General features: G+C 47.0%; 1 protein-coding gene across 2 annotated transcripts in view; it reads left to right on the top strand.

The window, feature by feature from the left end:
• The window catches only part of CACNA1I (calcium voltage-gated channel subunit alpha1 I), a 274,871-nt gene that overhangs the window by 154,057 nt on the left and 96,633 nt on the right, over positions 1 to 24,181 (top strand). For both annotated transcript variants that reach the window (XM_075573743.1, XM_075573745.1), the window contains 5 exons: positions 15,540 to 15,699; positions 16,043 to 16,358; positions 17,353 to 17,445; positions 19,306 to 19,612; positions 21,769 to 22,160. In XM_075573743.1, the coding sequence (XP_075429858.1) occupies positions 15,540 to 15,699; positions 16,043 to 16,358; positions 17,353 to 17,445; positions 19,306 to 19,612; positions 21,769 to 22,160 (1,268 nt within the window). The remainder of the gene's footprint in view (positions 1 to 15,539; positions 15,700 to 16,042; positions 16,359 to 17,352; positions 17,446 to 19,305; positions 19,613 to 21,768; positions 22,161 to 24,181) is intronic.

Genomic DNA, 24,181 nt, shown 5'->3' with positions numbered 1-24,181 from the left:
GAGTGATACCTTTCAGTGTGAGTCAACATTCATTGACTTCACTTGTTGCTGACTTTCAAAGGCTGAAGTATCACTGAAAGCCATACTGTGCTTTTATGTGGATCTGAGTCCCTGACCAATTATGGCCATCAATCCTTTGAACTACCTGACACACCAGGGAGGTATGTGTTCTTATTATACTAGATCCTCGGGTTATAAGGGTATCCCTGCTTCAGCACAGGTGGCTCAGTCATTGACTGCACCGCTAGTGCTGAAGCAAGGATATCCTCACACCTGACCTGTTGGTGTCCCTTGAAGACTGGAGTTTGACAGCTTTGTACTTGATGTTCTGCATATAGATGTGAAATGTTCCATTGTCTGGTGCCAATGAGGTAAAGGGTCAGAGTATCAGCGGAAAAGGGTGTGCTGTCCACCTGATTCACTTCTGTGTTGATTGATAAATAAAAGATCTTGATGCTATAACATTGTTTCCAGCTTTAGTCTATTGATATTATAAAGACATAATAACAAAATCTATAATATGTTAATAATTAGAAAACAGCACATCTACCAGGAAAGGTGCATGATAGGGGGTCCTCTTTAGCCTTACTAGGGTGGGTATTAGGTAATGATGGGTTAAAAAAGTGACATTCGCTTTACCTTTGTGTGTATGCAATACCGCAAGGAGGGAGAGGGAGAGGGAGAAGGAGAGGGAGAGGGAGAGGGAGAAGGAGAGGGAGAAGGAGAGGGAGAAGGAGAGGGAGAAGGAGAGGGAGAAGGAGAGGGAGAAGGAGAGGGAGAAGGAGAGGGAGAAGGAGAGGGAGAAGGAGAGGGAGAAGGAGAGGGAGAAGGAGAGGGAGAAGGAGAGGGAGAGGGAGAGGGAGAGGGAGAGGGAGAAGGAGAGGGAGAGGGAGAGGGAGAAGGAGAGGGAGAAGGAGAGAGAGGGAGAGGGAGAAGGAGAGGGAGAGGGAGAGGGAGAAGGAGAGGGAGAGGGAGAGGGATAAGGAGAGGGATAAGGAGAGGGGGAAGGAGAGGGATAAGGAGAGGGATAAGGAGAGGGATAAGGAGAGGGGGAAGGAGAGGGATAAGGAGAGGGATAAGGAGAGGGATAAGGAGAGGGAGAAGGAGAGGGAGAAGGAGAGGGAGAAGGAGAGGGGGAAGGAGAGGGAGAGGGAGAAGGAGAGGGGGAAGGAGAGGGAGAAGGAGAGAGAGAGAATACCTGCAATATACAAATGTAGCGGATCTTACTGGGGACGGGGTCTGCCGCGGTCGCACTGTAGGAGGGAGTCTGAATGGGACGCCCTGCCGGGTTAATCCTTCGGTGCTGTGACCACCGCAGTCACGTGACCATGAGTGGCCACTGTCCCGAACGACGTTAAGTCTTGCTATATCTGTAGCCTAATAGGACACGCAAAGTATATTGTAATGACTCTCTCCTCCCCCTGCCCCTCTATTTCTGGATCTGGAAATTCAGGAGCATCCACCTGAATTCTTTATTGTCCAAAACCGTCTGCGAATCCATCTGCCCGCGAATCCATCTGCCCGCGAATCCATCTGCCCGCGAATCGGTCTGCCCGCGAATCGATCTGCCTGCGAATCGATCTGCCCGCGAATCGATCTGCCTGCGAATCCATCTGCCCGCGAATCGGTCTGCCCGCGAATCGATCTGCCCGCGAATCGATCTGCCCGCGAATCGATCTGCCCGTGAATCTATCTGCCCGCGAATCTATCTGCCCGCGAATCTATCTGCCCGCGAATCGGTCTGCCCGCGAATCGGTCTGCTTGCGAATCGCTCTGCTTGCGAATCGGTCTGCCCGCGAATCGATCTGCCCGCGAATCGGTCTGCCCGCGAATCGATCTGCCCGCGAATCGATCTGCCCGCGAATCGGTCTGCCCGCGAATCGGTCTGCCCGCGAATCGATCTGCTTGCGAATCGATCTGCTTGCGAATCGCTCTGCTTGCGAATCGATCTGCCCGCGAATCGATCTGCTTGCGAATCAATCTGCCCGCGAATCTATCTGCCCGCGAATCGATCTGCCCGTGTATCGATCTGCCCGCGAATCGATCTGCCCGCGAATCGATCTGCTTGCGAATCGATCTGCCCGCGAATCGATCTGCTTGCGAATCTATCTGCCCGTGTATCGATCTGCCCGCGAATCTATCTGCCCGCGAATCGATCTGCCCGTGTATCGATCTGCCCGTGTATCGATCTGCCCGTGTATCGATCTGCCCGTGTATCGATCTGCCCGCGAATCGATCTGCCCGCGAATCTATCTGCCCGTGTATCGATCTGCCCGTGTATCGATCTGCCCGTGTATCGATCTGCCCGTGTATCGATCTGCTTGCCCAAACACCCGGCGAAGTATTCGCAGCTCGAGTTGTGACACATCCACCCATCTCTAATATTAGGGCAAAAAATGTGCAGTAGTGAATCTAGAGATACAAATAACCTTTAATCAAGCTCATTATTACGTGACACACGTGATAATCAAATAGATTAAAGGCAACGGTGGTGAAGAACAAACATATCTATGTACAGGTAGGTGCATCAGCAGTAGAGGTGAGATCCATACCAACGTACAAGGACCCAAAAACAATTAGCTCAAGGGTGACCAACTTCAGTTCTCAAGGGCCACCACCAGGTCAGGTTTTCAGGATTTCCCTGCTTCAGCACAGGTGGCTCAGTCAAAGACTGAACCACTGATTGAGCCACCTGTGCTGAAGCAGGGATATCTTGAAAACCCAAAATGTCGTTGGCCCTTGAGGACTGGCATTTGCCACCCCCCGCTCTAGCTATTGCACACAATGTTATCCTGATTTCTTACACCCACTCATTTCCTGATCTGCTGCCCCCTTCCATCTCAATCAGTTTTGAATACACACACTCAAATAATCCATGACCGGTCAAGAGTTCCCTCTTCCGACCTCCTCGTGTACCGTCTATTATTTCTCCATCCTATCCTTTCATTCAAATCTTTTTTGGGGCTTTAATTAAACCCCCACAGCAACATCTTAAGCTCCGAAGAAATCCGCAAGCTCAGCCCTGACCAGAGAGGATTTTCTCTTCAATAGCTTCTCCTAATATCTTTAATCAGCTCCATATAAAAGGTATCAACTGCAACTTGAGAAGTTACTTGTGATTCCTCAGTTACAATAGAAAGCTCTTCACACCTTGCTGCTTCTTCAAGCACCAGCACAATCTCAGCCATAATAATCTATATCCTGTGAGCTGGCGTCTTCATCCTATAATGTAGTAGCAGAGCAAACGCCAAAGAACCCTCTCCCAGTGCGAGATCACCACATTCCCTCGGTTTGCAGACGCCTTTTCATTGTGGCCTGTGAAATGTAACTTTTGTTTATTCGTTTGAGTTGGTAGGCGTTGAAGTAATCTATCCTATTTCCAGTCAACTGTCTACTACTGTACCTACTCATTAGAAGCTTTATTGCTGGCAGGTTCTCATATATTTTAAAGGACCAATATACAAGCTCTTGGTAGATGTTGCAGTACACATAATTTCCCGTCCTTAGGCTAGGTCCCCGGTGCCTGCTGCAGTGCCCGCTATAGCGTGCGCTGCAGGGAAAAGAGCCGCCTCTCAACGGGGCCGGGACCACTACCAGGGTTGGCCGTCACGTTGAGCGGCCAGATTTTTCTGAAGACAGAAGAACTGTGCTCAGATCTGGCGACGGATTGCTGGCCACGCCCCCCCGGCAGTTAAGCCAATGACGAACCTGCTGGGTGAAGTCATGGCCGCAACCCCCGGCTTTCCCCTTGCAGCTCTACCCAGCCCGGGGAATAAAGCTGCACGCGCCGTCACAGCCTGGCAGGCGCAGGTGCAGCGCCGACACCGGGGACTAAGCCTTGGAAGGCTCTTCTTCAGACATACTGTACAAGAAACGTGTGAGGACTCACGGGCTTGTGTAGAACAGCTGCAGAGCTATTAAGGACGTTTGTGTTGTGTCACTAAAAGGTATCACATAAAGGAACGTACACTTCTCCAGAACCAATGAGGCTACTATAACTTTCAGGGTGTTAAATATACAGTATATATATATTAAATGACCCCCAAGTTATGTTAGGACATTTTATAATAATGTCTCCCACCAGTTTTGTTTGATTTTCCCCCCAAAATTACATGTTATACAGTATATTTCTCATAATTTGCCTCTTTCAGGTCAGTGAATCAGTTGGGTAATACAAATTCCCCATACACATTGAGGTAACGCCTAGCACACCACAGGAGAAGGAGGGGCTCAGCGAGGGGGAAGGAGGGCTCAGCGAGGGGGGTACCCCTAATGTAACACATGTGTCCCCCCCCCCACACCACCGGGAGATTTTACTGCTACATGGGGTGGTGTGGTGCATACCTGCTGGCTCTCAGTAGATCTGAGTCTCCTGCGGTGTTGTGGAGGAGGTCAGAACAGGCTTCTGGGGTAATAACTGATTCGTACTCACGGTGACAGTGCCTCCATCTCTTGCAGGCCCCAGAGATATGGGGGACAATCCCTGCAGGAGAACTTTTTTACCCTTCCCCTGATAGATTGCAGTCTCAGACAGGAAGGTATAGTAAAACACTGAAACACTTTTATTAACACACTGCAGATCTTACAGCATTCCCAGCAGCAGGCAATTCTTAGGGCCTTCACCCTCAGGATGCACCCTGGACAATCACTCCAAGCCAAGGGCACCTGAAGCAGTCCTAGCTCTTCCCATACTCCCTGGTGAAGTAAGAGGTATAGTGTCCCACTCCCCTCCCCTTGGAGAGGGAGTACAAACTGACAGACCACTGCACAGTTGTTGGGGTAGACCAGCCTCTCTTAAGGGTAGAGGCAACACTCCTGAATTTGGTAATGTAACATGAACCCCATTTCCACCAGCTACATTGGCCTTGCATAACTTGGAGTTGGCAAGTAACCGTAATTGGCTCGTCATTACCAGGTGGCAGACAGCTATTTCCCGCCCGGAACTTCACACAACGCACACCGCTACCCTCACCCCACCCTATGATGGAGCTAATCACTCATTGGTAACTTGTCCTGCCACTTACTAAATACCGGCATTCTATTGTGATCTTTACATGAAGACACTAACACATTTACATCCTTTACTAGGCCCTACAAATAATGTATCAAACTCCGATATCCCTCTACAAACACTGCTGGCTGCTCATCAAAGCATTATTCCCTCCTAGTTTGTGATCTAAGTGTTTGCTGGGATTCCCTGAGGGGAAGATCAGAACCATTTCAAAGGCTTTGTAGTTCCTTTAAACTTGTTACCATTAGAAAAAGAGGCCAAATTTACGCTTGCAAAAATAAATAGGGAAAAAGAAGAAGGATAAACCTGACAAAGCAGCAACACCGCAGGAGGTTTGTCAATGTGAGCGAGTACTCCCACTGTCACACACTACTAAAGTAATCTCGTGGGGACGGCATCCCAAGAAACTTACTGGGGCAGCTCAATTATTCATCTCAAAGTCACTCAACACAGGTACCCCTATCTCCTTCTATTAGCACTGCTGGCACCTCATTGGCACTGCCGGCCCCTCCTTGGTATTTCCGGCTCCTTCTTGGCACTGCCGGCTCCTCCTTGGCACTGCCAGCCCCGACCTTAGTATTGCTGTCTATCTCTTGGCACTGCTGGCCCCTCTTTGGCACTGCCAGGCCCTCCTTGGTATTCCTGGCTCTTTCTTGGCACTGCCGAACCCTCCTTTGGCACTGCCAGCTCCTCCTTGGCACTGCCTGCCCCTCCTTAGTATTGCTGTCTCTCTCTTGGCACTGCTGGCCCGTCTTTGGCACTGCCGGCCCCTCTTTGGCACTGCCGAACCCTCCTAGGCACTGCCGGCCCCTCCTTGGCACTGCCGGCCCCTCCCTGGTATTTCCGGCTCCTTCTTGGCACTGCCAGCCCCTCCTTGGCACTGCCAAGGTCTCTTCATTTAACTCTTTATACATATCACTGTACTTTTAAGTAGCAGATTTTCCACAGGAAATGTATTAAAAACAATAACATTGTTTTATAATTTCTAATGACATTTAATTTCTAAAGAGCCAGTAACCCTACTCACAGAGTGCCTTGTCCACTGTTTGGGTCTCTTCATTGTGAGGCTGGTCATTCTGGCTGTGAAATATGGAGAGAGAAGAAAGAAAAGAGAGCAGAGAGGAGAAAGCAGAGAGAAGAAGGCCAGAGAGCCCTTCTTCAGGGCTATATATATATATATATCTCAATGTGTGCATATGTGTATACATGTATATATAATGCAGGGCTATATATATATATCTCAATGTGTGCATATGTGTATACATGTATATATAATGCAGGGCTATATATATATATATATCTCAATGTGTGCATATGTGTATACATGTATATATAATGCAGGGCTATATATATATATCTCAATGTGTGCATATGTGTATACATGTGTATATAACGCAGGGCTATATATATATATCTCAATGTGTGCATATGTGTATACATGTATATATAATGCAGGGCTATATATATATATATCTCAATGTGTGCATATGTGTATACATGTATATATAATGCAGGGCTATATATATATCTCAATGTGTGCATATGTGTATATATGTGTATATAACGCAGGGCTATATATATATATATATATCAATGTGTGCATATGTGTATACATGTATATATAATGCAGGGCTATATATATATCTCAATGTGTGCATATGTGTATACATGTGTATATAACGCAGGGCTATATATATATATATATATCAATGTGTGCATATGTGTATACATGTGTATATAATGCAGGGCTATATATATATATATATATCAATGTGTGCATATGTGTATACATGTATATATAATGCAGGGCTATATATATATCAATGTGTGCATATGTGTATACATGTATATATAATGCAGGGCTATTCTCACATGAAAAATGCGGTGAAACAGTTTACTGCAGCATATGGAAAAGGAAGAACAATATACTGTAACACCCACACCAAATAGGCCACGCACGGCCGTGACCCCACAGTGCCCTCCAACACCGTGTCCACACGTGGATGGGATATTTCCCCAAAGTACTGAGGTGCCCCTGGGCACCCAACCACACTGGTGTCCACAAGAGTCAGCCCACCCAAAGTGTGTGCGACAGCGCTGCACAAAACCGCGTGTTAAAGTTGGCGCACTTGTAGGTGTGATACCTGCCGGGTACTCCAGCATCCGGTAGCGCCGACTGAAGATAAAGGGGCCATCCGGTCTGTAACAGGGGGCTCATCCCTGTTCAGAAAACTTGCCTCTAATCCAGCAGTGTGCTGGTTAATTGACCAGCAACTGGCTGATTGTAGGTTTGTTAGAGAAAAGGCCCCTCCTGAGACAGGAAGGAGAGATCCCTTAGTCCACAACTGGGCTGACCTAGGAAACAGACAGAGCAGAGGTTCCTGAGTCTCACAGATGAGACTGACAGAGGGATCACAGATGTCTGGAGCTCACAAGACTTCTACACCTGAATGCTGAGAGAGCCTGAGGAAAAGGCAGCAACCCAGGAAAGAGAGAAGCCTTCCCCCTACAACTACGAGACAGGTAAGACTTTTCTTATAAGACTGATTATCTATGTCTGTCTATATATATATATATAAATGTAAATACAACTGTATGCTCATCTGCATGTCATAGGCAGTTCTGCAACCCCGCATTTCCCCATTATCACCCAGCACACAGCACTTCCACTGCAGCAAGGGATTCTGGGAAATGACATGCAAATGAGCACACAGTGCCACTTTTTGCTTCAAAAACCATTTTTAACATGGTTCCCTATAGGCTTAAGCCAAGCTATATATATATATATATATATATATATATATATAAATGTCTCTATGATTTGGGCAGGTGAATCGCTGGACTACAAGTATAAATATACTCCAACGTGGAGCAGATTTTGTTTGTGGATTTTCACATGTTTGCTGTGTTTAAAGCAACAGGCGCAATAAAGCCTTATTTAATTATTTCACCTTAAAACCAGTCTCCATTGCGTACCTCTGCACACATCTCTTACACGGTCCCATCCCGGATTGCCAGTTCGCCGCTGTGTCCCTCACACTTGGCACTAAAAGGGCAGTGTCCCTATCTACTGGGCCTGTCCCTGCAGCAACCTCAAGCTTAGGGGAGTCGGGGCCAAGCTGGGGCCTACGGGGGTCTCTGACCTAGTGCAGGGGCCACAGACACACTGCGCACACACCCTACACTTTCCTTGTCCCAGCTCCGACTGGCCCGGCTCTCTAAGTGCTCCAAATGTATCTTCTTGCCTGCAGGGCAATCCGAGCACCCTATTGGCTGCTGTGGCCATGTGATCTAGCAGCCCTATAGCCTTCTGGAGACTGTAGTCCCCACTGAGCCCTATGTGAGTAATGGACGCCCTGTGCCTATCACCTGCGCATGAGCAACCCGTCTGTGCATGCGTGCGGATATCTAACATGGCGGCGCCCTGCTACGGGAGCCGCCGAGAGCCTGCGTCGACTGGGTCACCTGCCGCAACCTCCCTTCTCCTATATATATACACACACACATATATAATTAGATACTGCACCTACAGTACACCCACATATAGGTATACTGTATAATATGGTAGTTCTCAACAAAATAGTGTTGCTGCAGAAACAGGAAATAACCCTTCTGGGCAAACAAATGCATCAGGTTTGTAAATGAGAACAAAAGAGAAAAGCGTTAGGAACACAATGTCAGTGTAAATATAGCTGGGGCACTGAGCACAATCCTGCTTATTGAATAACTCTGTATTTGTCATTCCTCGCCTTTGGAAAACAGCCCGTTCTGCCCTCCTGTCCTCGCCACTATCTTTACATGGTCACTTCATCATTTCTCCGTATTATCGATCACTGGTGTAGGGTTATGTTTTCTTACTAGTGTTTTCTGACATATTTTCCTCTTCGGTGTCACTTATTCCTCGATCCCGCTCTCCCGTCCTTCTTCCTTTTCTCTTTCCTCCTTCCCTTTCTCTTTCCTCCTTCCCTTTCTCTTCCATCCTTCCCTTTCTCTTTCCTCCTTCCCTTTCTCTTTCCTCCTTCCCTTTCTCTTCCATCATTCCCTTTCTCGTTCCTCCTTCCCTTTCTCTTCCATCCTTCCCTTTCTCTTTCCTCCTTCCCTTTCTCTTCCATCCTTCCTCTTTCCTCCTTCCCTTTCTCTTTCCTCCTTCCCTTTCTCTTTCCTCCTTCCCTTTCTCTTTCCTCCTTCCCTTTCTCTTCCATCCTTCCCTTTCTCTTTCCTTCTTCCCTTTCTCTTCCATCCTTCCCTTTCTCTTTCCTCCTTCCCTTTCTCTTTCCTCCTTCCCTTTCTCTTTCCTCTTCCCTTTCTCTTTCCTCCTTCCCTTTCTCTTCCCTCCTTCCCTTTCTCTTCCCTCCTTCCCTTTCTCTTCCCTCCTTCCCTTTCTCTTTCCTCCTTCCCTTTCTCTTTCCTCCTTCCCTTTCTGTTTCCTCCTTCCCTTTCTCTTTCCTCCTTCCCTTTCTATTTCCTCCTTCCCTTTCTCTTTCCTCCTTCCCTTTCTCTTTCCTCCTTCCCTTTCTCTTTCCTCCTTCCCTTTCTCTTTCCTCCTTCCCTTTCTCTTTCCTCCTTCCCTTTCTCTTTCCTCCTTCCCTTTCTCTTCCATCCTACCAGCCTCGGCCACGATTTCTTTTTTTCCTGTCCATCTCTATCAGTTTCAATGTCATCCTTTGGGTTGCCGGAGGTTTGCTTGTTATCTCAGGAGAACAGAATTTGCTCTGGGAGCCAGGAAGCCTCGCTGCATAACAGGAAAGCGAAGCCTTACAGACAACCTCATGGTTCAGGGCTACATGGGGTTAGGGGGCAACTCGGTTGAAAAGCTAGGCTTACCGCCAACTTACTGGCCCTTGCGAACGGAGCTCAGAGCAAATGGAAAAGCAGCTTTGCAGTATATTAAATAAGAACAGGACCGTCGACAGCTCTCCCGGGGATCCTGGACTAAGTACAGTCGTGACCTGGACCCTGAGTTGTTGACAGGGGGATTAGGGTTAGCCCAACAGGCCTGGACAGTTGTCCCGGCTCACTCCCCCTGCCCCTGGATAAGGGCCATTGATTCCTCCCCATACAATCCCCTCCTACACGTTTGTATTCTCTATGGACCGTCACCGAAACCCCAGTAAGAAGCCACGCGGCATTAGCACACGGGTTACTTCAATCACATGCCATGGGTGGCGGGTTTAAAACATTTATCCTTTCTAGCATGGAAATGATATAATAAGCGCACACGGCACACCTGTTATTTCTCAGAGAGGTAGCTGCAGTTATCTATAATCCCGACAGAAACCCTAACTAACACACGTAGATGTTTTTAGGCTGCAATATGGATGTGAGAATGAAATAAAGGTAAGCAGCATTTAGAAAGCATTACAAGGTTTCATCCACATAAAAATGTATATTTAAAAAAAATGAGTAGGTGGAACTGCGGATTCAGACCTAGTTATTATATCATTAAGTTGCTGCAACATATACAGCTTTAATAGACCATATGCTGTGAGGTTTTTTTTTACTTACGACAGATCTCTTAACACTCCCCGTGTGGCACAGGATTATCGCCACTTAGCAATGTGTAGTTAACCATTAAATGCTCACATGTTTATGAAACAAGTGGAGGAGCGGCTCAGTGAGTAAAGGCGCTGACCGTGGTAATAATAACACGTGTGCGTGATGTGGGAGACTCTGGTTCAAATCCCAGTGTCAGCTCCTCGTGACCTTGGGCAAGTCAACTTTACCTCCCTGTGCCTCCGTCACCAAATAATAGATTGGGGCCTGTGTCTGCAAACATTGTACACTACACTGAAACATACACACCCTCTCACCTCTCTCTGCTCCATGCTGTTTCCTCCTATACTTGGCCCCACCCCATGGCTCCTGACACCTACTGATTGGTGTCATTACCCAGCAGTGGCCAATCAGGATTGAGGAAGCTGGCAAGCCCCTAGAAATAGCCCTGCTTTCTCCCTGCTCAGGGAAATCCTGTGGCCCCCCAAGCTGGTCAGGTCACTATGTCTAGAGAAGTACTACAGGACACATACATGTCCAGAGAGGTAATACTGTTATACACATACATGTCAGGTATTACCTCTAGTTTTTTTTACTGGACACCTGGCAACCCATGATGGAAACTAAAAACCAATATAACTACAGCCACATGGACCAGTATATACAAAAATAAGAACGTCAAGGGTGTTTAAATACAAGGAGCCCCACATTAGCTCAAGATCCCAGATACACACAGCAGAGTAAGGATAAGCAGACCCTGCAATTGGTTACTTGGGACTCCAGAGATCCATACAGTAGATACAGAAAAAAAGGTGCTTTTATTTATCTTTAGAAGAGAATGAAGTGACAGCAACTCACTTGTCCTATCCCTCGACTAATGCATGTTTTGGGCAGTTTCCAGACTACGGGTGCTCAACTCCAGTCCTCAGCCCCCCCCCCCCCCCCTGCTCCCAACAGGTCAGGTTTTCAGGATATCCCAGCTTTAGCAGGTGGCTTAATCAATCCCTGCTTCAGCACAGGTGGCTCTGACTGAGACACCTGTGCTGAAGTTGGGATATCCTGAAAACCAGACCTGTTAGGGAGGCTTGAGGACTGGAGTTGAGTACCCCAGGTTTGAGGGGGTGCATTTCTAGGGAAACCCGTGCACGTTCGAAAGAAAAAAAATTGTGTGTGTGCCGATCACGCACATATTAAGTGAAACGTCACTGTTTGTCACAGAAATTGTATTTGTAATGGTGATGTATTTAATTAAAGCAGCCCCTCCTACCCCCCGGTGGAGCTGTAGGATAGTATGATATAGATACATACACATTATATATAGGGTAAAGATACATACAGATTATTTCCCTTCCGCCTCAGTGTCCTCTCATCACCATGACAACACGAGGCCAACGCACATGACGGCACTTTCGCCCGCCCTTTTTTCTCTCTCTCCCCATCTCCTTGTCTCTTCTTCCCCTCTCTCCACTCCGTCCATCTCCCCCTCCCCTCCGGTGACTCACCCGGTGACGGAGCTCTACTCACTGGCCCACGCACACTGCCGTCATCGTGCCCACTTTCAATAAAGTTACGTGGAGAGTGGAGCTAATCAAGATGCAGCATCATGGGGAGGGTGTGTGTGTGTGTGTCCAGCGCTGCCTTCCTCTTCACTCCGGTGCCTTCTCCTGGTGGAATTTGGCAACACTGACGGCCTCTTCTGCCAGCAGTGACATCACTTCCGTCACCACTGACTTCCGTCTCCATCAACTCCATTCACTGCCACCCAATTTTCCTCATGTGGTAGGGGTGCCCAAAGAAGTTTCACTTCAAAATTGTCAGCTGACGCAAAGTAATGACTTTCTTTGATAAACCTGGTGCAATTTTGTAACCCTACATGGCACCAGAGAAAAGTTGATAAATTACCCCAATTTCGGTTTGATTAATTAATTGATTAATTTGGGTGGGGGGGGAGGTTGGGGGGTGGTGGGTATGTTTCCACACCACGTTTGCTCCTTGATGAGTTGCAAAGAATCTTGCCGTTTCTTACACCTGACACTGATTTCCTGGGCAGAGATGTGAAGGTCACTTTAGACCTATACTAATCACTATCCACTTATACTGATGCAAGTGGAACATTTTTATACACTGAAATATATGGAGGCAGCACGAGATTAATACCTTTAGCACAAACTTGAGTCACGGCCAAGTGCCTGTGGTCATTTGGTCATTGCAAAACGGTCTAGGATCAAATATCCTAGACCGCTGGGGAGAGAGGGAGAGCAGGCTGCTGGGGCAGTTGGGGCTGAAATCCTGATGCCCACCAGTCTTCCATGGGGTGTAAGCTGCTCACTGCCTGTCTTTAACCCTTATGGTACTGGATGATCACCATGCGCTCATGTGCTATTAGCCTTTCCAGGATAGCAATCGAATGCCGCACTTTAATTGACAAATAGTATCCAGGATTTGCCATCACCTCGAGTACATGGCTCAATTATAGTTGTTATCATGTTTATTGACCCAAACAAGTGAGCGTAGCTGGACCAATAAACACATTTTTGCATGGTGTAATACTGACCTTGATGAGGGAGAATTCATTCACACGTTAGAAGCTGTTAATTCTTGGAATTATACTACCAGATCCGCTCTGAAGAAATGAGACTTGACAGGTCTGGATCGTTCCCAAAAAAAAATCCTTTCGTTATAATATGATGATTATTTGGGCAATGTATTGACAAATGCATCTCGATTGGTAAATCTCGAACACCATGGCATCATCTTCTGCTTTATACAATGATCTTCTTTAGTTTGAGCATCCAAAAGGATAGGACCCTTTAGCATTTCTGCTCGTCTGTAAAAGTTATTTGTAGTTCAGGTTGTGATTCATTTGAATGGATCAACATGCCAGTTAATATTACCAGTAGTTCCAAATGAGCTGCCAAGATTACATACAGTAGTGCAGGAGGGGTGGGGGCAGGAAATCCAGTCGTCAAGGGCCACCAACAGGTCTTCAGGATATCCCTGCTACAGCACAGGTGGCTCAGTCATTGACTGGGCCACTGATTGAGTCACCTGTGCTGAAGCTGGGATATCCTGAAAACCTGACTTCCTGGTGGCCCTTGAGGACTGGAGTTGGCCACTCCTGCTGTAGTGTGTGTGGCAGCTATGTTATTAGGGAACAGAAAATGAGACAGTTTCACTGGACTTTTAACTGAAGGATCAACGTTTCGATCCTACTTTGGACCTATATCATGAAGCATTGATTCTTCAACAAACCAGCACTATTATTCACGCCAGTGGAGGGCCGTCTCATTTTCCTCATTTAATGTGGCAGCACTTGAGGAAACTCTGAGTGCGCCTATTCCCTGGTTATTTCAGCTAGATTATTAATACACTTTAAAACACATGGGCGGTGATAATACAGGTTATATCACTATTATCTATTAACACAGCGAAAATGAAAAATCTGCCTTGAATGGGAGTGCATTAGGGCACAGAAGAGAGGACAGCTACAGCTGGTGAACGGGTGGTGTGGGTCCCTAGTGCTTTCAAGGTTCTGTAGATGTTCCCTTGAAAAGGTGGACTTTCAGTTGAACCTTGAAGATGGGGATGGAGCTTGGGAGACTACATTGTCATTTCATTGTTGAATGACACACTGGTCATTAGTGACATGGACATTTACCTTTTAAATAGGGATAATGACTGATGCTGAATGAGACGATTAGGGTCTCAAATCAACCTCAGAGCAATATCATTCAGGATTACAGATTATCCGATGGCTCAAAGGGAATCCTAATCAACTCTTGGCTCCACCTCCTCTCCCTATCTGAGCTAATTACCAGCTTCTAAATTCCTAATTAGTAAATTAGAAAGTGCCCGACATTAAACAGACAAGGGCTTTTCAGCTGAGAGTTACGCTAAACATTATCCTTCTGGTGGATCCTCAGCGAAGAAAGGAGCCCAGACTTCAAAGCAACATTACAAATGATTGAGTCCATTTCTGAGTAGAGAAAGTTGCCAGATTGATGGCAGTGGGAAATGAAGCCATCTGTTTGCCCACAAACCAAGAACAGGGTGGAAGACAATTATGGAAAACTTCCAAAATCCCAGAGAGGGCAGGGGGAATTTATCATCATTTTCGGCATGTTTTGAATGTGGTAAAAAGGCTTCTAGATTTATTAAGTAAATATCACTTGATTTGCAATAGGAGGATGCAGTTAAAAATGTGACTTTTTTTCCAATGGAGGTATAGTTGCACACTTTATTTTCCAAAGAGCTAAGATTCATACAGAAAGAGTCCTTTTTTACAGGGTCCTCCTTACCTACTATACCAAAGTATGGTAACGTTTCCTATGTTATTGTTATCATCTTCCGACCCCATCGTGCTGCTCTGAGTAATCCTTAAACATCTTTCCTCCCCTTCCACACTGAGCCTTTAGGGACTGCTGCCCTTTTAGTAATCCTGAGTCTTTTCACTCCGCTACATTTCTTGTCCTCCGTTTGAGGGGGTCCATCTCAGGAGATCCGGAGGTGTATGCTGCATTCTCCCGCACTTTGTGACTCACACATGGCTGAGTGAGAATGGGAGGCATAGCGGTAATAAATCAGGCCAAACAGAAGGTCAGGTCCCAGCATGGGGTGTGGTGACACGTCTGTCCGTCCATGTGCTGTGAATTACCCATTGCTTCACGTGCTCTCTGGTCATCCTTGCTCTGTGTGCATGATTTGGGGCGTTTGGGTAGCGATATTAACCCCTGCACTGACGGAAGGGTCCTGCATGTATTGCAAAGCAATGACCCTGCAGCACCCCTGCTGTGTAGGGTTTCAGAGGGATTAACCTTATTACAGTTTTCTTTTATTTCCTTTGTTCCCTCCCCCCTCACACCCTGCATCCTCTCCCTTTTTGCTGCCATCTTTCCCCCCTACGTCCTTTCTTGTCCCGTGCCGTTCTTGTTCCTGTCTTTCTCATGCCCTCTCTCTTTTTGTTCCCTCCCGCTTTATGTTCCTACTTTTCTCCCTCCTCTCCGCTCCTTTTCCTTCTTTTTTCCCCCCACCGCAGGCATGCGGATCCTGGTGAACCTGCTGCTGGACACATTGCCCATGCTGGGAAACGTTCTCCTTCTCTGCTTTTTTGTCTTCTTCATTTTCGGGATCATTGGAGTGCAACTGTGGGCGGGACTGCTCCGGAACCGATGTTTCCTGGATGACAACTTCACTATGTGAGTCAGGAGTCACTCCTGGGCACAAAGACAGTGCCTTGGGGTGTAACAGTTAGATAAGCAACAAAGCACAGGCTTACAATGTCACCAACATGTAACACTATATATGCATGTGTGGGCTTGTGTGTATTTTTGTACGTGTGCATGTGTCTTTGTTATACTGTACCAGTGTGTTGGGAATTTGTGCAGTGGTTAAAGAGCATCAGGTGCTGCCATTAAAGATCAGCAGCTGTAAATGGCAGAGGGCATCATTAACCTCTATGCTGCCAAGGATTCAGGCTTACATCTATACATTAGCTTTGATGAACATTTGCTTATATTATCTCCTATTTCTTTCTCTCAGACAAGGAGACATAACATTACCACCGTACTACCAGCCTGAAGAAGATGACGAAATGCCCTTTATCTGTTCTTTGTCTGGTGACAATGGCATCATGGGGTGCCATGAAATCCCCCCACTGAGAGACCGGGGCCACGAGTGCTGCCTGGATAAGGAGGACTATTACTATTACACTTCTATTCGACAGGAGTTCAATGTTAGCGGGATGTGCGTCAATTGGAACCAATACTATAACATCTGCCGCACCAGCAGTACCAACCCCCACAAAGGCGCCATCAATTTTGATAACATTGGCTATGCCTGGATCGTCATATTCCAGGTAGATATGTGTGATGGACTTTTTCCAATAATAATAATAATTATTGGTAATTCCTCTCTTACATATTTCTAGATCAGCGTTTCTTAACCTCCCGCTTAGGGAACCCCAAACGGTCAAGATTTTAGGAATAACCAAAGAATTACCAAGCACAGGCCTATCCCTAGTGTATGTACCGCCCTTAGGCAAGCACTATTAAGGATGTCCCTCCTCCCAATGAAACCCCCCCCTCAAAAAAAATGTCCCCTCAAAATTCTCCCCTATCCCAACTAGGTAGGAAGTAAGGGGTCTCCAGAGCTGGAACCCATTAATTTCAGCTCTGGGGACCCCCTGCTTTCGGAGATACTTACCTCCTTAGGGGTCGCCGGTATCTCGGGTTTAGATGTCCCATCCCATGGTCCAATAGGAAGCAGTCACGTCATATGCGGCTTTCTATTGGCCCATGTGACCGGGAGCTTTAAATCTGGGCTGACATACCGGCACCCCCTAAGGAAGTAAGTATCTCTGAAAGCAGGGGGTCCCCAGAGCTGAAATTATCAGGGTTCAGCTCCAGAGACCCCGTGTTTCAACCCAACATGTATTTTAAAAGAGGAAAGAGGAGAACTGGCGCACAATCCAATGAAGTGGGTCCCAGGATGAACAACATAGATTATTTATTAATATAATAACATCCAACAAACGGAGGAGAGCAACCTCCTACGCGTTTCGAACAGTAGTTCTTTGTCAAGGAGTATTTTAAAAGAAAAGGAAAGCAGCAGTGCTGCTACTCTCTCCCTCTCGCCCCTAGGCGGTGCCTCACTTGCTTACCACCTGGGGACAGGCCTGCATAAATTTATACTAAATGCGAATGCATGATTGGTTGGTTATCCCCACACATATACATCCTGGATGGGATTTCCCAGGCAGAGGGCTAAGAAACACTGGTTTAATAACCATGCTGTTATCGGTTACCTGTCGATACAGGGTATGTGAACATGAACACATTTTGTATTTGCAGGTTATCACGCTGGAAGGCTGGGTGGAAATAATGTACTATGTTATGGATGCCCACTCCTTTTACAACTTCATCTATTTTATTCTGCTCATAATAGTAAGTAACTGAACAATTCACCCACCTTCTCGTGTGCTTTTGGTGATAATTCATATGAAGCAAAATAAAACATTCAAAACATTGGTCAAAAAAGTATAGACCTGTTCAAAGAACAGGTCGTCACCAGTAAGGAATGGCAAGCAAATGGCAAGTACTGTATATTTCATAGTTAGGGATCCCCAGTTAAAAGTTTGGGAAGAGCATGTTACAATATACAGTACAATATAAATAAATATATGATAAAATGGCTTCCTAAATTATTTTAATCAACTATGTCTATGAATGCAAATTAGTCTTAATTAATGAATCACTTCATAAAGGAAACGGGATAATTATAAGATGAACTAAATAATTATAGACATAATCTTAGTATCCTCCAAACCTTGCAAATCATCTTCTACTAGACAAAATATAACCAAATAATTATCATATACAGTATATACCTCAACACAGTGTTATTGGCTCCACCATTGGTGGTGTCTTTTCCTGCTGCTCTGTCATCTACACTACTGTATGTTAAATCATAATGACATGACGCGCAGGTAACTACATAACCTTTTGTGTGACAGGCACTGCGCTAAAATTGATTGTTGGTAACCTGTTCCGGGGAGGGGCGTGATGTGTTGAATGTAGAAAATAGGACACACAGGGATATATCGATGAGAAACAATAGATATTTTTAGTTATTATCAGATATGATGGCGAGCCACTGACAAAGAACCATCATTTTTAATCTTCACCATATCACTACTTAGGGGCTAATACAGGGGTGGCCAACTCCAGTCCTCAAGGGCCACCAACAGGCCAGGCATTAGAAATCCCTGCTTCAGCACAGGTGGCTCAGTCATTTTGACTGAGCCACTGATTGAGCCACCTGTGCTGAAGCAGGGATACCCTTAAAACCTGACTTGTTGGTGGCCCTTGAGGGCTGGAGTTGGCCACTCCTGGGCTATTAGTTCTTCTCCTTCATTTATGCCGAATGTTCGTCAGATGGCAGCTCTGCAGTAGCATAAAGGGGAAAATGCACACACAACCTTTCCTCACAATACCTAGAATCTGGATTGATATCTGTTACTGTAAAAAAAAGAGAACACATACGATATGTGTTTAAAATATAAAACCTTAATTTGGTTAGCCCCGTCAATATTGGAGAGCTATAGAATTCTTTGAAAGTGAGCAAAAGACAGGGCACTCCCCCGTAATCCAAAAATAGAAAAAAGGGGGGTAACCAGATTGAATTCGGCACAAGCCAAGGCTTTAATGAAACATCATGGTGCGCAAACAGGAAAAAGGGAACCTCCCACGCATTTCACACAAGTGTCACGCTTTCTCAAGGAGCAGTACATTACCGGAAGTACACTTAAATAGACTAACTAATTGAAAAACCGCATCAGACGCAGCTGTATGCGGTATATAGAAAATAATTACATTTTAACCAAATATAAAAAGCTATTTATAACATAGTAGCTGGTAAAATAATGTTGTCATTATCACATAGATACCCCCTGATCCAATACAGCCCATGGGCTAATAGATACACACCCCAGAGCGCAGGACAGCGTTGCTTTTTTATATATAATTCTTTGTGCTACAGACTTCTCTGCCCATAAATAGGCTGAAGGCTAATTATAATTGCCTCTCATTTGACTGCTTCTTACAGAGTAAGACAAAGAGCTTCTACTTAGAACAATTTAAAAGAAAAATCATGCTTCAAGCAATATGATGTATTACCGTTGTTACTGCAAGAAACGCAATTCATTTGTATCTCTCCTCGCGTTGTAAGAGTTGTTACATTCCAGAAGGCACTTCCAGAGGACTTCCAGTGGGCTATAGTAATGTCATTGCTATTCTTTGGTATAGGTGGGATCCTTCTTCATGATCAATTTGTGCCTGGTCGTTATTGCCACCCAGTTCTCCGAAACCAAGCAAAGGGAACATCAGCTGATGCAGGAGCAGAGGGCTCTATATTTATCCTCTAGCACAGTAGCCAGCTATGCTGAGCCTGGAGACTGTTATGAGGAGATCTTCCAGTATGTGTGTCATATCCTGCGAAAGGCCAAGCGTCGTACCGTGGGGCTTTACACCAGCCTTCAGAGCCGTCGGCAGAGTCGTCATGAGCTCAGCAATGCCAAACTGGGGATCAACGGGAAGGAGCAGCACCATCTGTGTAAGATCCTAGTGGGGTAACCAGTAGAAATGTACCGGTTTTACTTTGTGCGGGAACACACTTAAGTACTGTGTGACTTGGTGAAATGGTCAAACGTTGGTGACTCGTACTGTCACAAAATATGTCATTCTCTCTATTTTTTGTACTCATGTTCCTAAGCAGGACATGTTTTTCTAAGGCCGATAACCAGTGTAAAACATCGCTGCCACCGCCTCACATAGAAGTGCTTTAGCTGTTTGTGATTTAATGCTTTATTATATAATTCGGTGATTTGAAACAGAACATGTTGAGTATTCCCAACAGCCAGAGTGTTCTGTTATTAAATATTTCTATTTAATGTATAATGTATTTCTGCGCACACTGAGTTCCTGTAAATTCCTACAGTTAATGGATTATTACCTGCTATGTGACTTAAATTCTGTGCAAAATACATTTACTAATTCCAGGGAATAACTTGGTGTCCCAGATACAATCACTACGTACACACCATGATCACTGTGCAGTGTTTTTGAACAAGGGTTCCATTGGATTCCCCCGGGCACCCCTAAAGGGTTCCCTGTAATACAAGAATTTACAATCATCTGATCTCAGACGCGCTATGAGAGAGGGTTGGGGTTCCTTATAATTCATCTGATCTCAGACGCGCTATCAGAGAGGGTTGGGGTTCCTTACAATACATCTAATCTCAGAGACACTATTAGAGAGGGTTGAGATCCCTTACAATGCATCTGATCTCAGACGCGCTATTAGAGAGGGTTGGGGTTCCTTACAATGCATCTGATCTCAGACGCGCTATTAGAGAGGGTTGGAGTTCCTTATAATTCATCTGAGCTCAGACGTGCTATTAGAGAGGGTTGGGGTTCCTTACAATGCATCTGATCTCAGACACGCTATTAAAGAGGGTTGGGGTTCCTTACGATGCATCTGATCTCAGACACGCTATTAGAGAGGGTTGGGGATCCTTACAATGCATCTGATGTCAGACGCGCTATTAGAGAGGGTTGGGGTTCCGTACAATACATCTGATGTCAGACGCGCTATTAGAGAGGGTTGGGGTTAATTACAATGCATCTGATGTCAGACGCGCTATTAGAGAGGGTTGGGGTTCCGTACAATACATCTGATGTCAGACGTGCTATTAGAGAGTGTGGGGTTCTGCAGAATTTCTCAATATAATTATAGGGTTCCTTAATGAAAAAAAGTTGAAAACCCCTATCCCAGTGTGCAGGAAAAAGAGCTCGGCGCTGATTTACCTGCAATCCAGAATAAAAAGAAATCAAATCATTGACCAAGTTACCAAATCTTAATATATAAAATCGAAAGGTTGGTACTATCTGCGGTGAATCTGATTGGTCCTCAGCCTCTGGCCAATCAGATTGGTGGGTCGTCACCCAAATGCCACTCTCTTTGGTCTCGGTCTCTCTCTCTCGGTCTCTCTCTCTCGGTCTCTCTCTCTCTCTCTCTCTCTCGGTCTCTCTCTCTCTCGGTCTCTCTCTCTCTCTCTCTGTCTCTCTCTCTCTCTCGGTCTCTCTCTCTCTCTATCTCCTCCCCACCACACACACCACCTCCCTCACCCCTGTGCCTCCGGCCGGGACCGGACGGCCGGGAGGGGGCAGACCACCACTCACCCGTAGGGTGCAGCGCCGCACGGAACTGTGGGGGGGCAGGGCCTGCACCCCCCTCCTGTCCACCCCGCCCTCCTGTCCACCCCCCCCTCCTGTCCACCCCCCCTACTGTCCACTCCCCCCTCCTGTCCACCCCCCTCCTGTCCACTGTCCACTCCCTCCTGTCCACTGTCCACCCCCCTCCTGTCCACTGTCCACCCCCCTCCTGTCCACTGTTCCCCCCCCATCCACTGTTCCCCCCCTCCTGTCCACTGCCCCCCTCCTCCTGTCCACTGTCCGTCCCCCCTCCTGTCCACTGTCCGTCCCCCCTCCTGTCCACTGTCCGTTCCCCCTCCTGTCCACTGTCCGTCCCCCCTCCTGTCCACTGTCCGTCCCCCCTCCTGTCCACTGTTCGTCCCTCCCCTCTGGGGGAGGAGGGGGGGGAGAACGGAGAAAGAGGGGGAGAGAAGGGAGCGGGAAATTTAACTCATGGGCAACGCCGTGTCTCTCAGCTAGTAAACATTATAAGCTTCTTCCTCTTCTCTTTTTTAGGGATATGTCAGAAACATAGCCGGCTTGACTACACCCCTCATGCTATTGTTCAGCCCATTGCTATGACTCTGACGTCTGACCTTTCCAATTGCCCTCAATGTACCAAAGTTAAATGGGAGGGTGACCGAAAGCTATCTGTACCAGACAGCACCAAATCAAGCCGAGAGGGAACCCAAAGGCAGGCCAGTGAGAAGGAGAGCAGAAGTGGTGGGAGTACTTCGGAGCTTGACAAAGAGGAAGAGGAAGATGGCGATGAAGGCTTTTGTGAGAGAATGTACGTAGAAGTAAGAGTGAAGCTGAGAGGGATAGTGGACAGCAAGTATTTCAACCGAGGAATCATGATTGCTATACTGGTGAACACTATAAGCATGGGTATCGAGCATCATCAACAGGTGAGTGACACAACATTAACTTCTGTTTAAAGAGGTTTCCTTGGAGCTGAAGCCTGATCCTTTCCCATTGATGTGTAGAATGACTTCTAACATATTAAAGGTTCACCTCTAGACCTCTAGACCAGGCATGTACAACTCCAGTCTTCGAGGGCCGCAAACAGGCCAGGTTTTCAGGATATCCCTACTTCAGCATAGCTGGCACAATTAGTGGCTCAGTATGACCTATCTTAAACATACATTAAAGATGGTGGACTTTGTACTCTAAGTTTTTTGTAAATTACATATACAGTATGTTAGGCCAGACTGGCGATATAAAAACTAACCACGGATGAGTCATGTTGTTTGCTAACTATGCAAAGTATTAACATAGTCTAGCACAGGAGTGGCCAACTCCATTCCTCAAGGGCCACCGGAGGCCAGGTATTAGTAATATCCCTGCTTCAGCACAGGTGGTGCAGTCATTGACTGAGCCACTGTTTGGGCCACCTGTTGCTGGAACAGGAATATCCCTAATACCTGGCCTGTTGGTGGCCCTGGAGGACTGGAGTTGGCCACACCTGATCTACAACATTGGTGGGAGTCAAGCAGCACTTGGGGGGTTCACATGGTGCTCCTAACCTCTGGTCGCCCCACCAGCCAACTTTCCATCTCTCCCCAGTGCTTAGGGAGCAGAGATGTTGCTGGTGTAGATTGTAGCATCTCCCCACTCCCTCAGCTACTTAATGACCGTGCCCTGATATATACAGTACTGCCCGCTCCTCTCCTGCGCTGATACATACAGTACTGCCCGCTCCTCTCCTGCGCTGGTACATACAGTACTGCCCGCTCCTCTCCTGCGCTGATAAATACAGTACTGCCCGCTCCTCTCCTGCGCTGATACATACAGTACTGCCCGCACCTCTCCTGCGCTGATAAATACAGTACTGCACGCTCCTCTCCTGCGCTGATAAATACAGTACTGCCCGCTCCTCTCCTGCGCTGATAAATACAGTACTGCCCGCTCCTCTCCTGCGCTGATAAATACATTACTGCCCGCTCCTCTCCTGCGCTGATAAATACAGTACTGCCCGCTCCCCTCCTGCGCTGATAAATACAGTACTGCCCGCTCCTCTCCTGCGCTGATAAATACAGTACTGCCCGCTCCCCTCCTGCGCTGATAAATACAGTACTGCCCGCTCCTCTCCTGCGCTGATAAATACAGTATTGCCCGCACCTCTCCTGCGCTGATAAATACAGTACTGCCCGCTCCCCTCCTGCGCTGATACATACAGTACTGCCCGCTCCCCTCCTGCGCTGATAAATACAGTACTGCCCGCTCCTCTCCTGCGCTGATAAATACATTACTGCCCGCACCTCTCCTGCGCTGATAAATACAGTACTGCCCGCACCTCTCCTGCGCTGATAAATAAAGTACTGCCCGCTCCCCTCCTGCGCTGATAAATACAGTACTGCCCGCTCCTCTCCTGCGCTGATAAATACAGCACTGCCCGCACCTCTCCTGCGCTGATAAATACAGTACTGCCCGCTCCCCTCCTGCGCTGATACATACAGTACTGCCCGCTCCCCTCCTGCGCTGATACATACAGTACTGCCCGCTCCTCTCCTGTGCTGATAAATACAGTACTGCCCGCTCCTCTCCTGCGCTGATAAATACAGTACTGCCCGCTCCTCTCCTGCGCTGATAAATACAGTACTGCTCGCACCTCTCCTGCGCTGATAAATACAGTACTGCCCGCTCCTCTCCTGCGCTGATACATACAGTACTGCCCGCTCCCCTCCTGCGCTGATAAATACAGTACTGCCCGCTCCTCTCCTGTGCTGATAAATACAGTACTGCCCGCTCCTCTCCTGCGCTGATACATACAGTACTGCCCGCTCCTCTCCTGCGCTGATAAATACAGTACTGCCCGCTCCTCTCCTGCGCTGATACATACAGTACTGCCCGCACCTCTCCTGCGCTGATAAATACAGTACTGCCCGCTCCCCTCCTGCGCTGATAAACACAGTACTGCCCGCTCCTC

The sequence above is a fragment of the Ascaphus truei genome, chromosome 17 (assembly GCF_040206685.1).
Source record: "Ascaphus truei isolate aAscTru1 chromosome 17, aAscTru1.hap1, whole genome shotgun sequence".
Taxonomy (NCBI): domain Eukaryota; kingdom Metazoa; phylum Chordata; class Amphibia; order Anura; family Ascaphidae; genus Ascaphus; species Ascaphus truei.
This window is presented reverse-complemented; position numbering and strand designations above follow the sequence as displayed.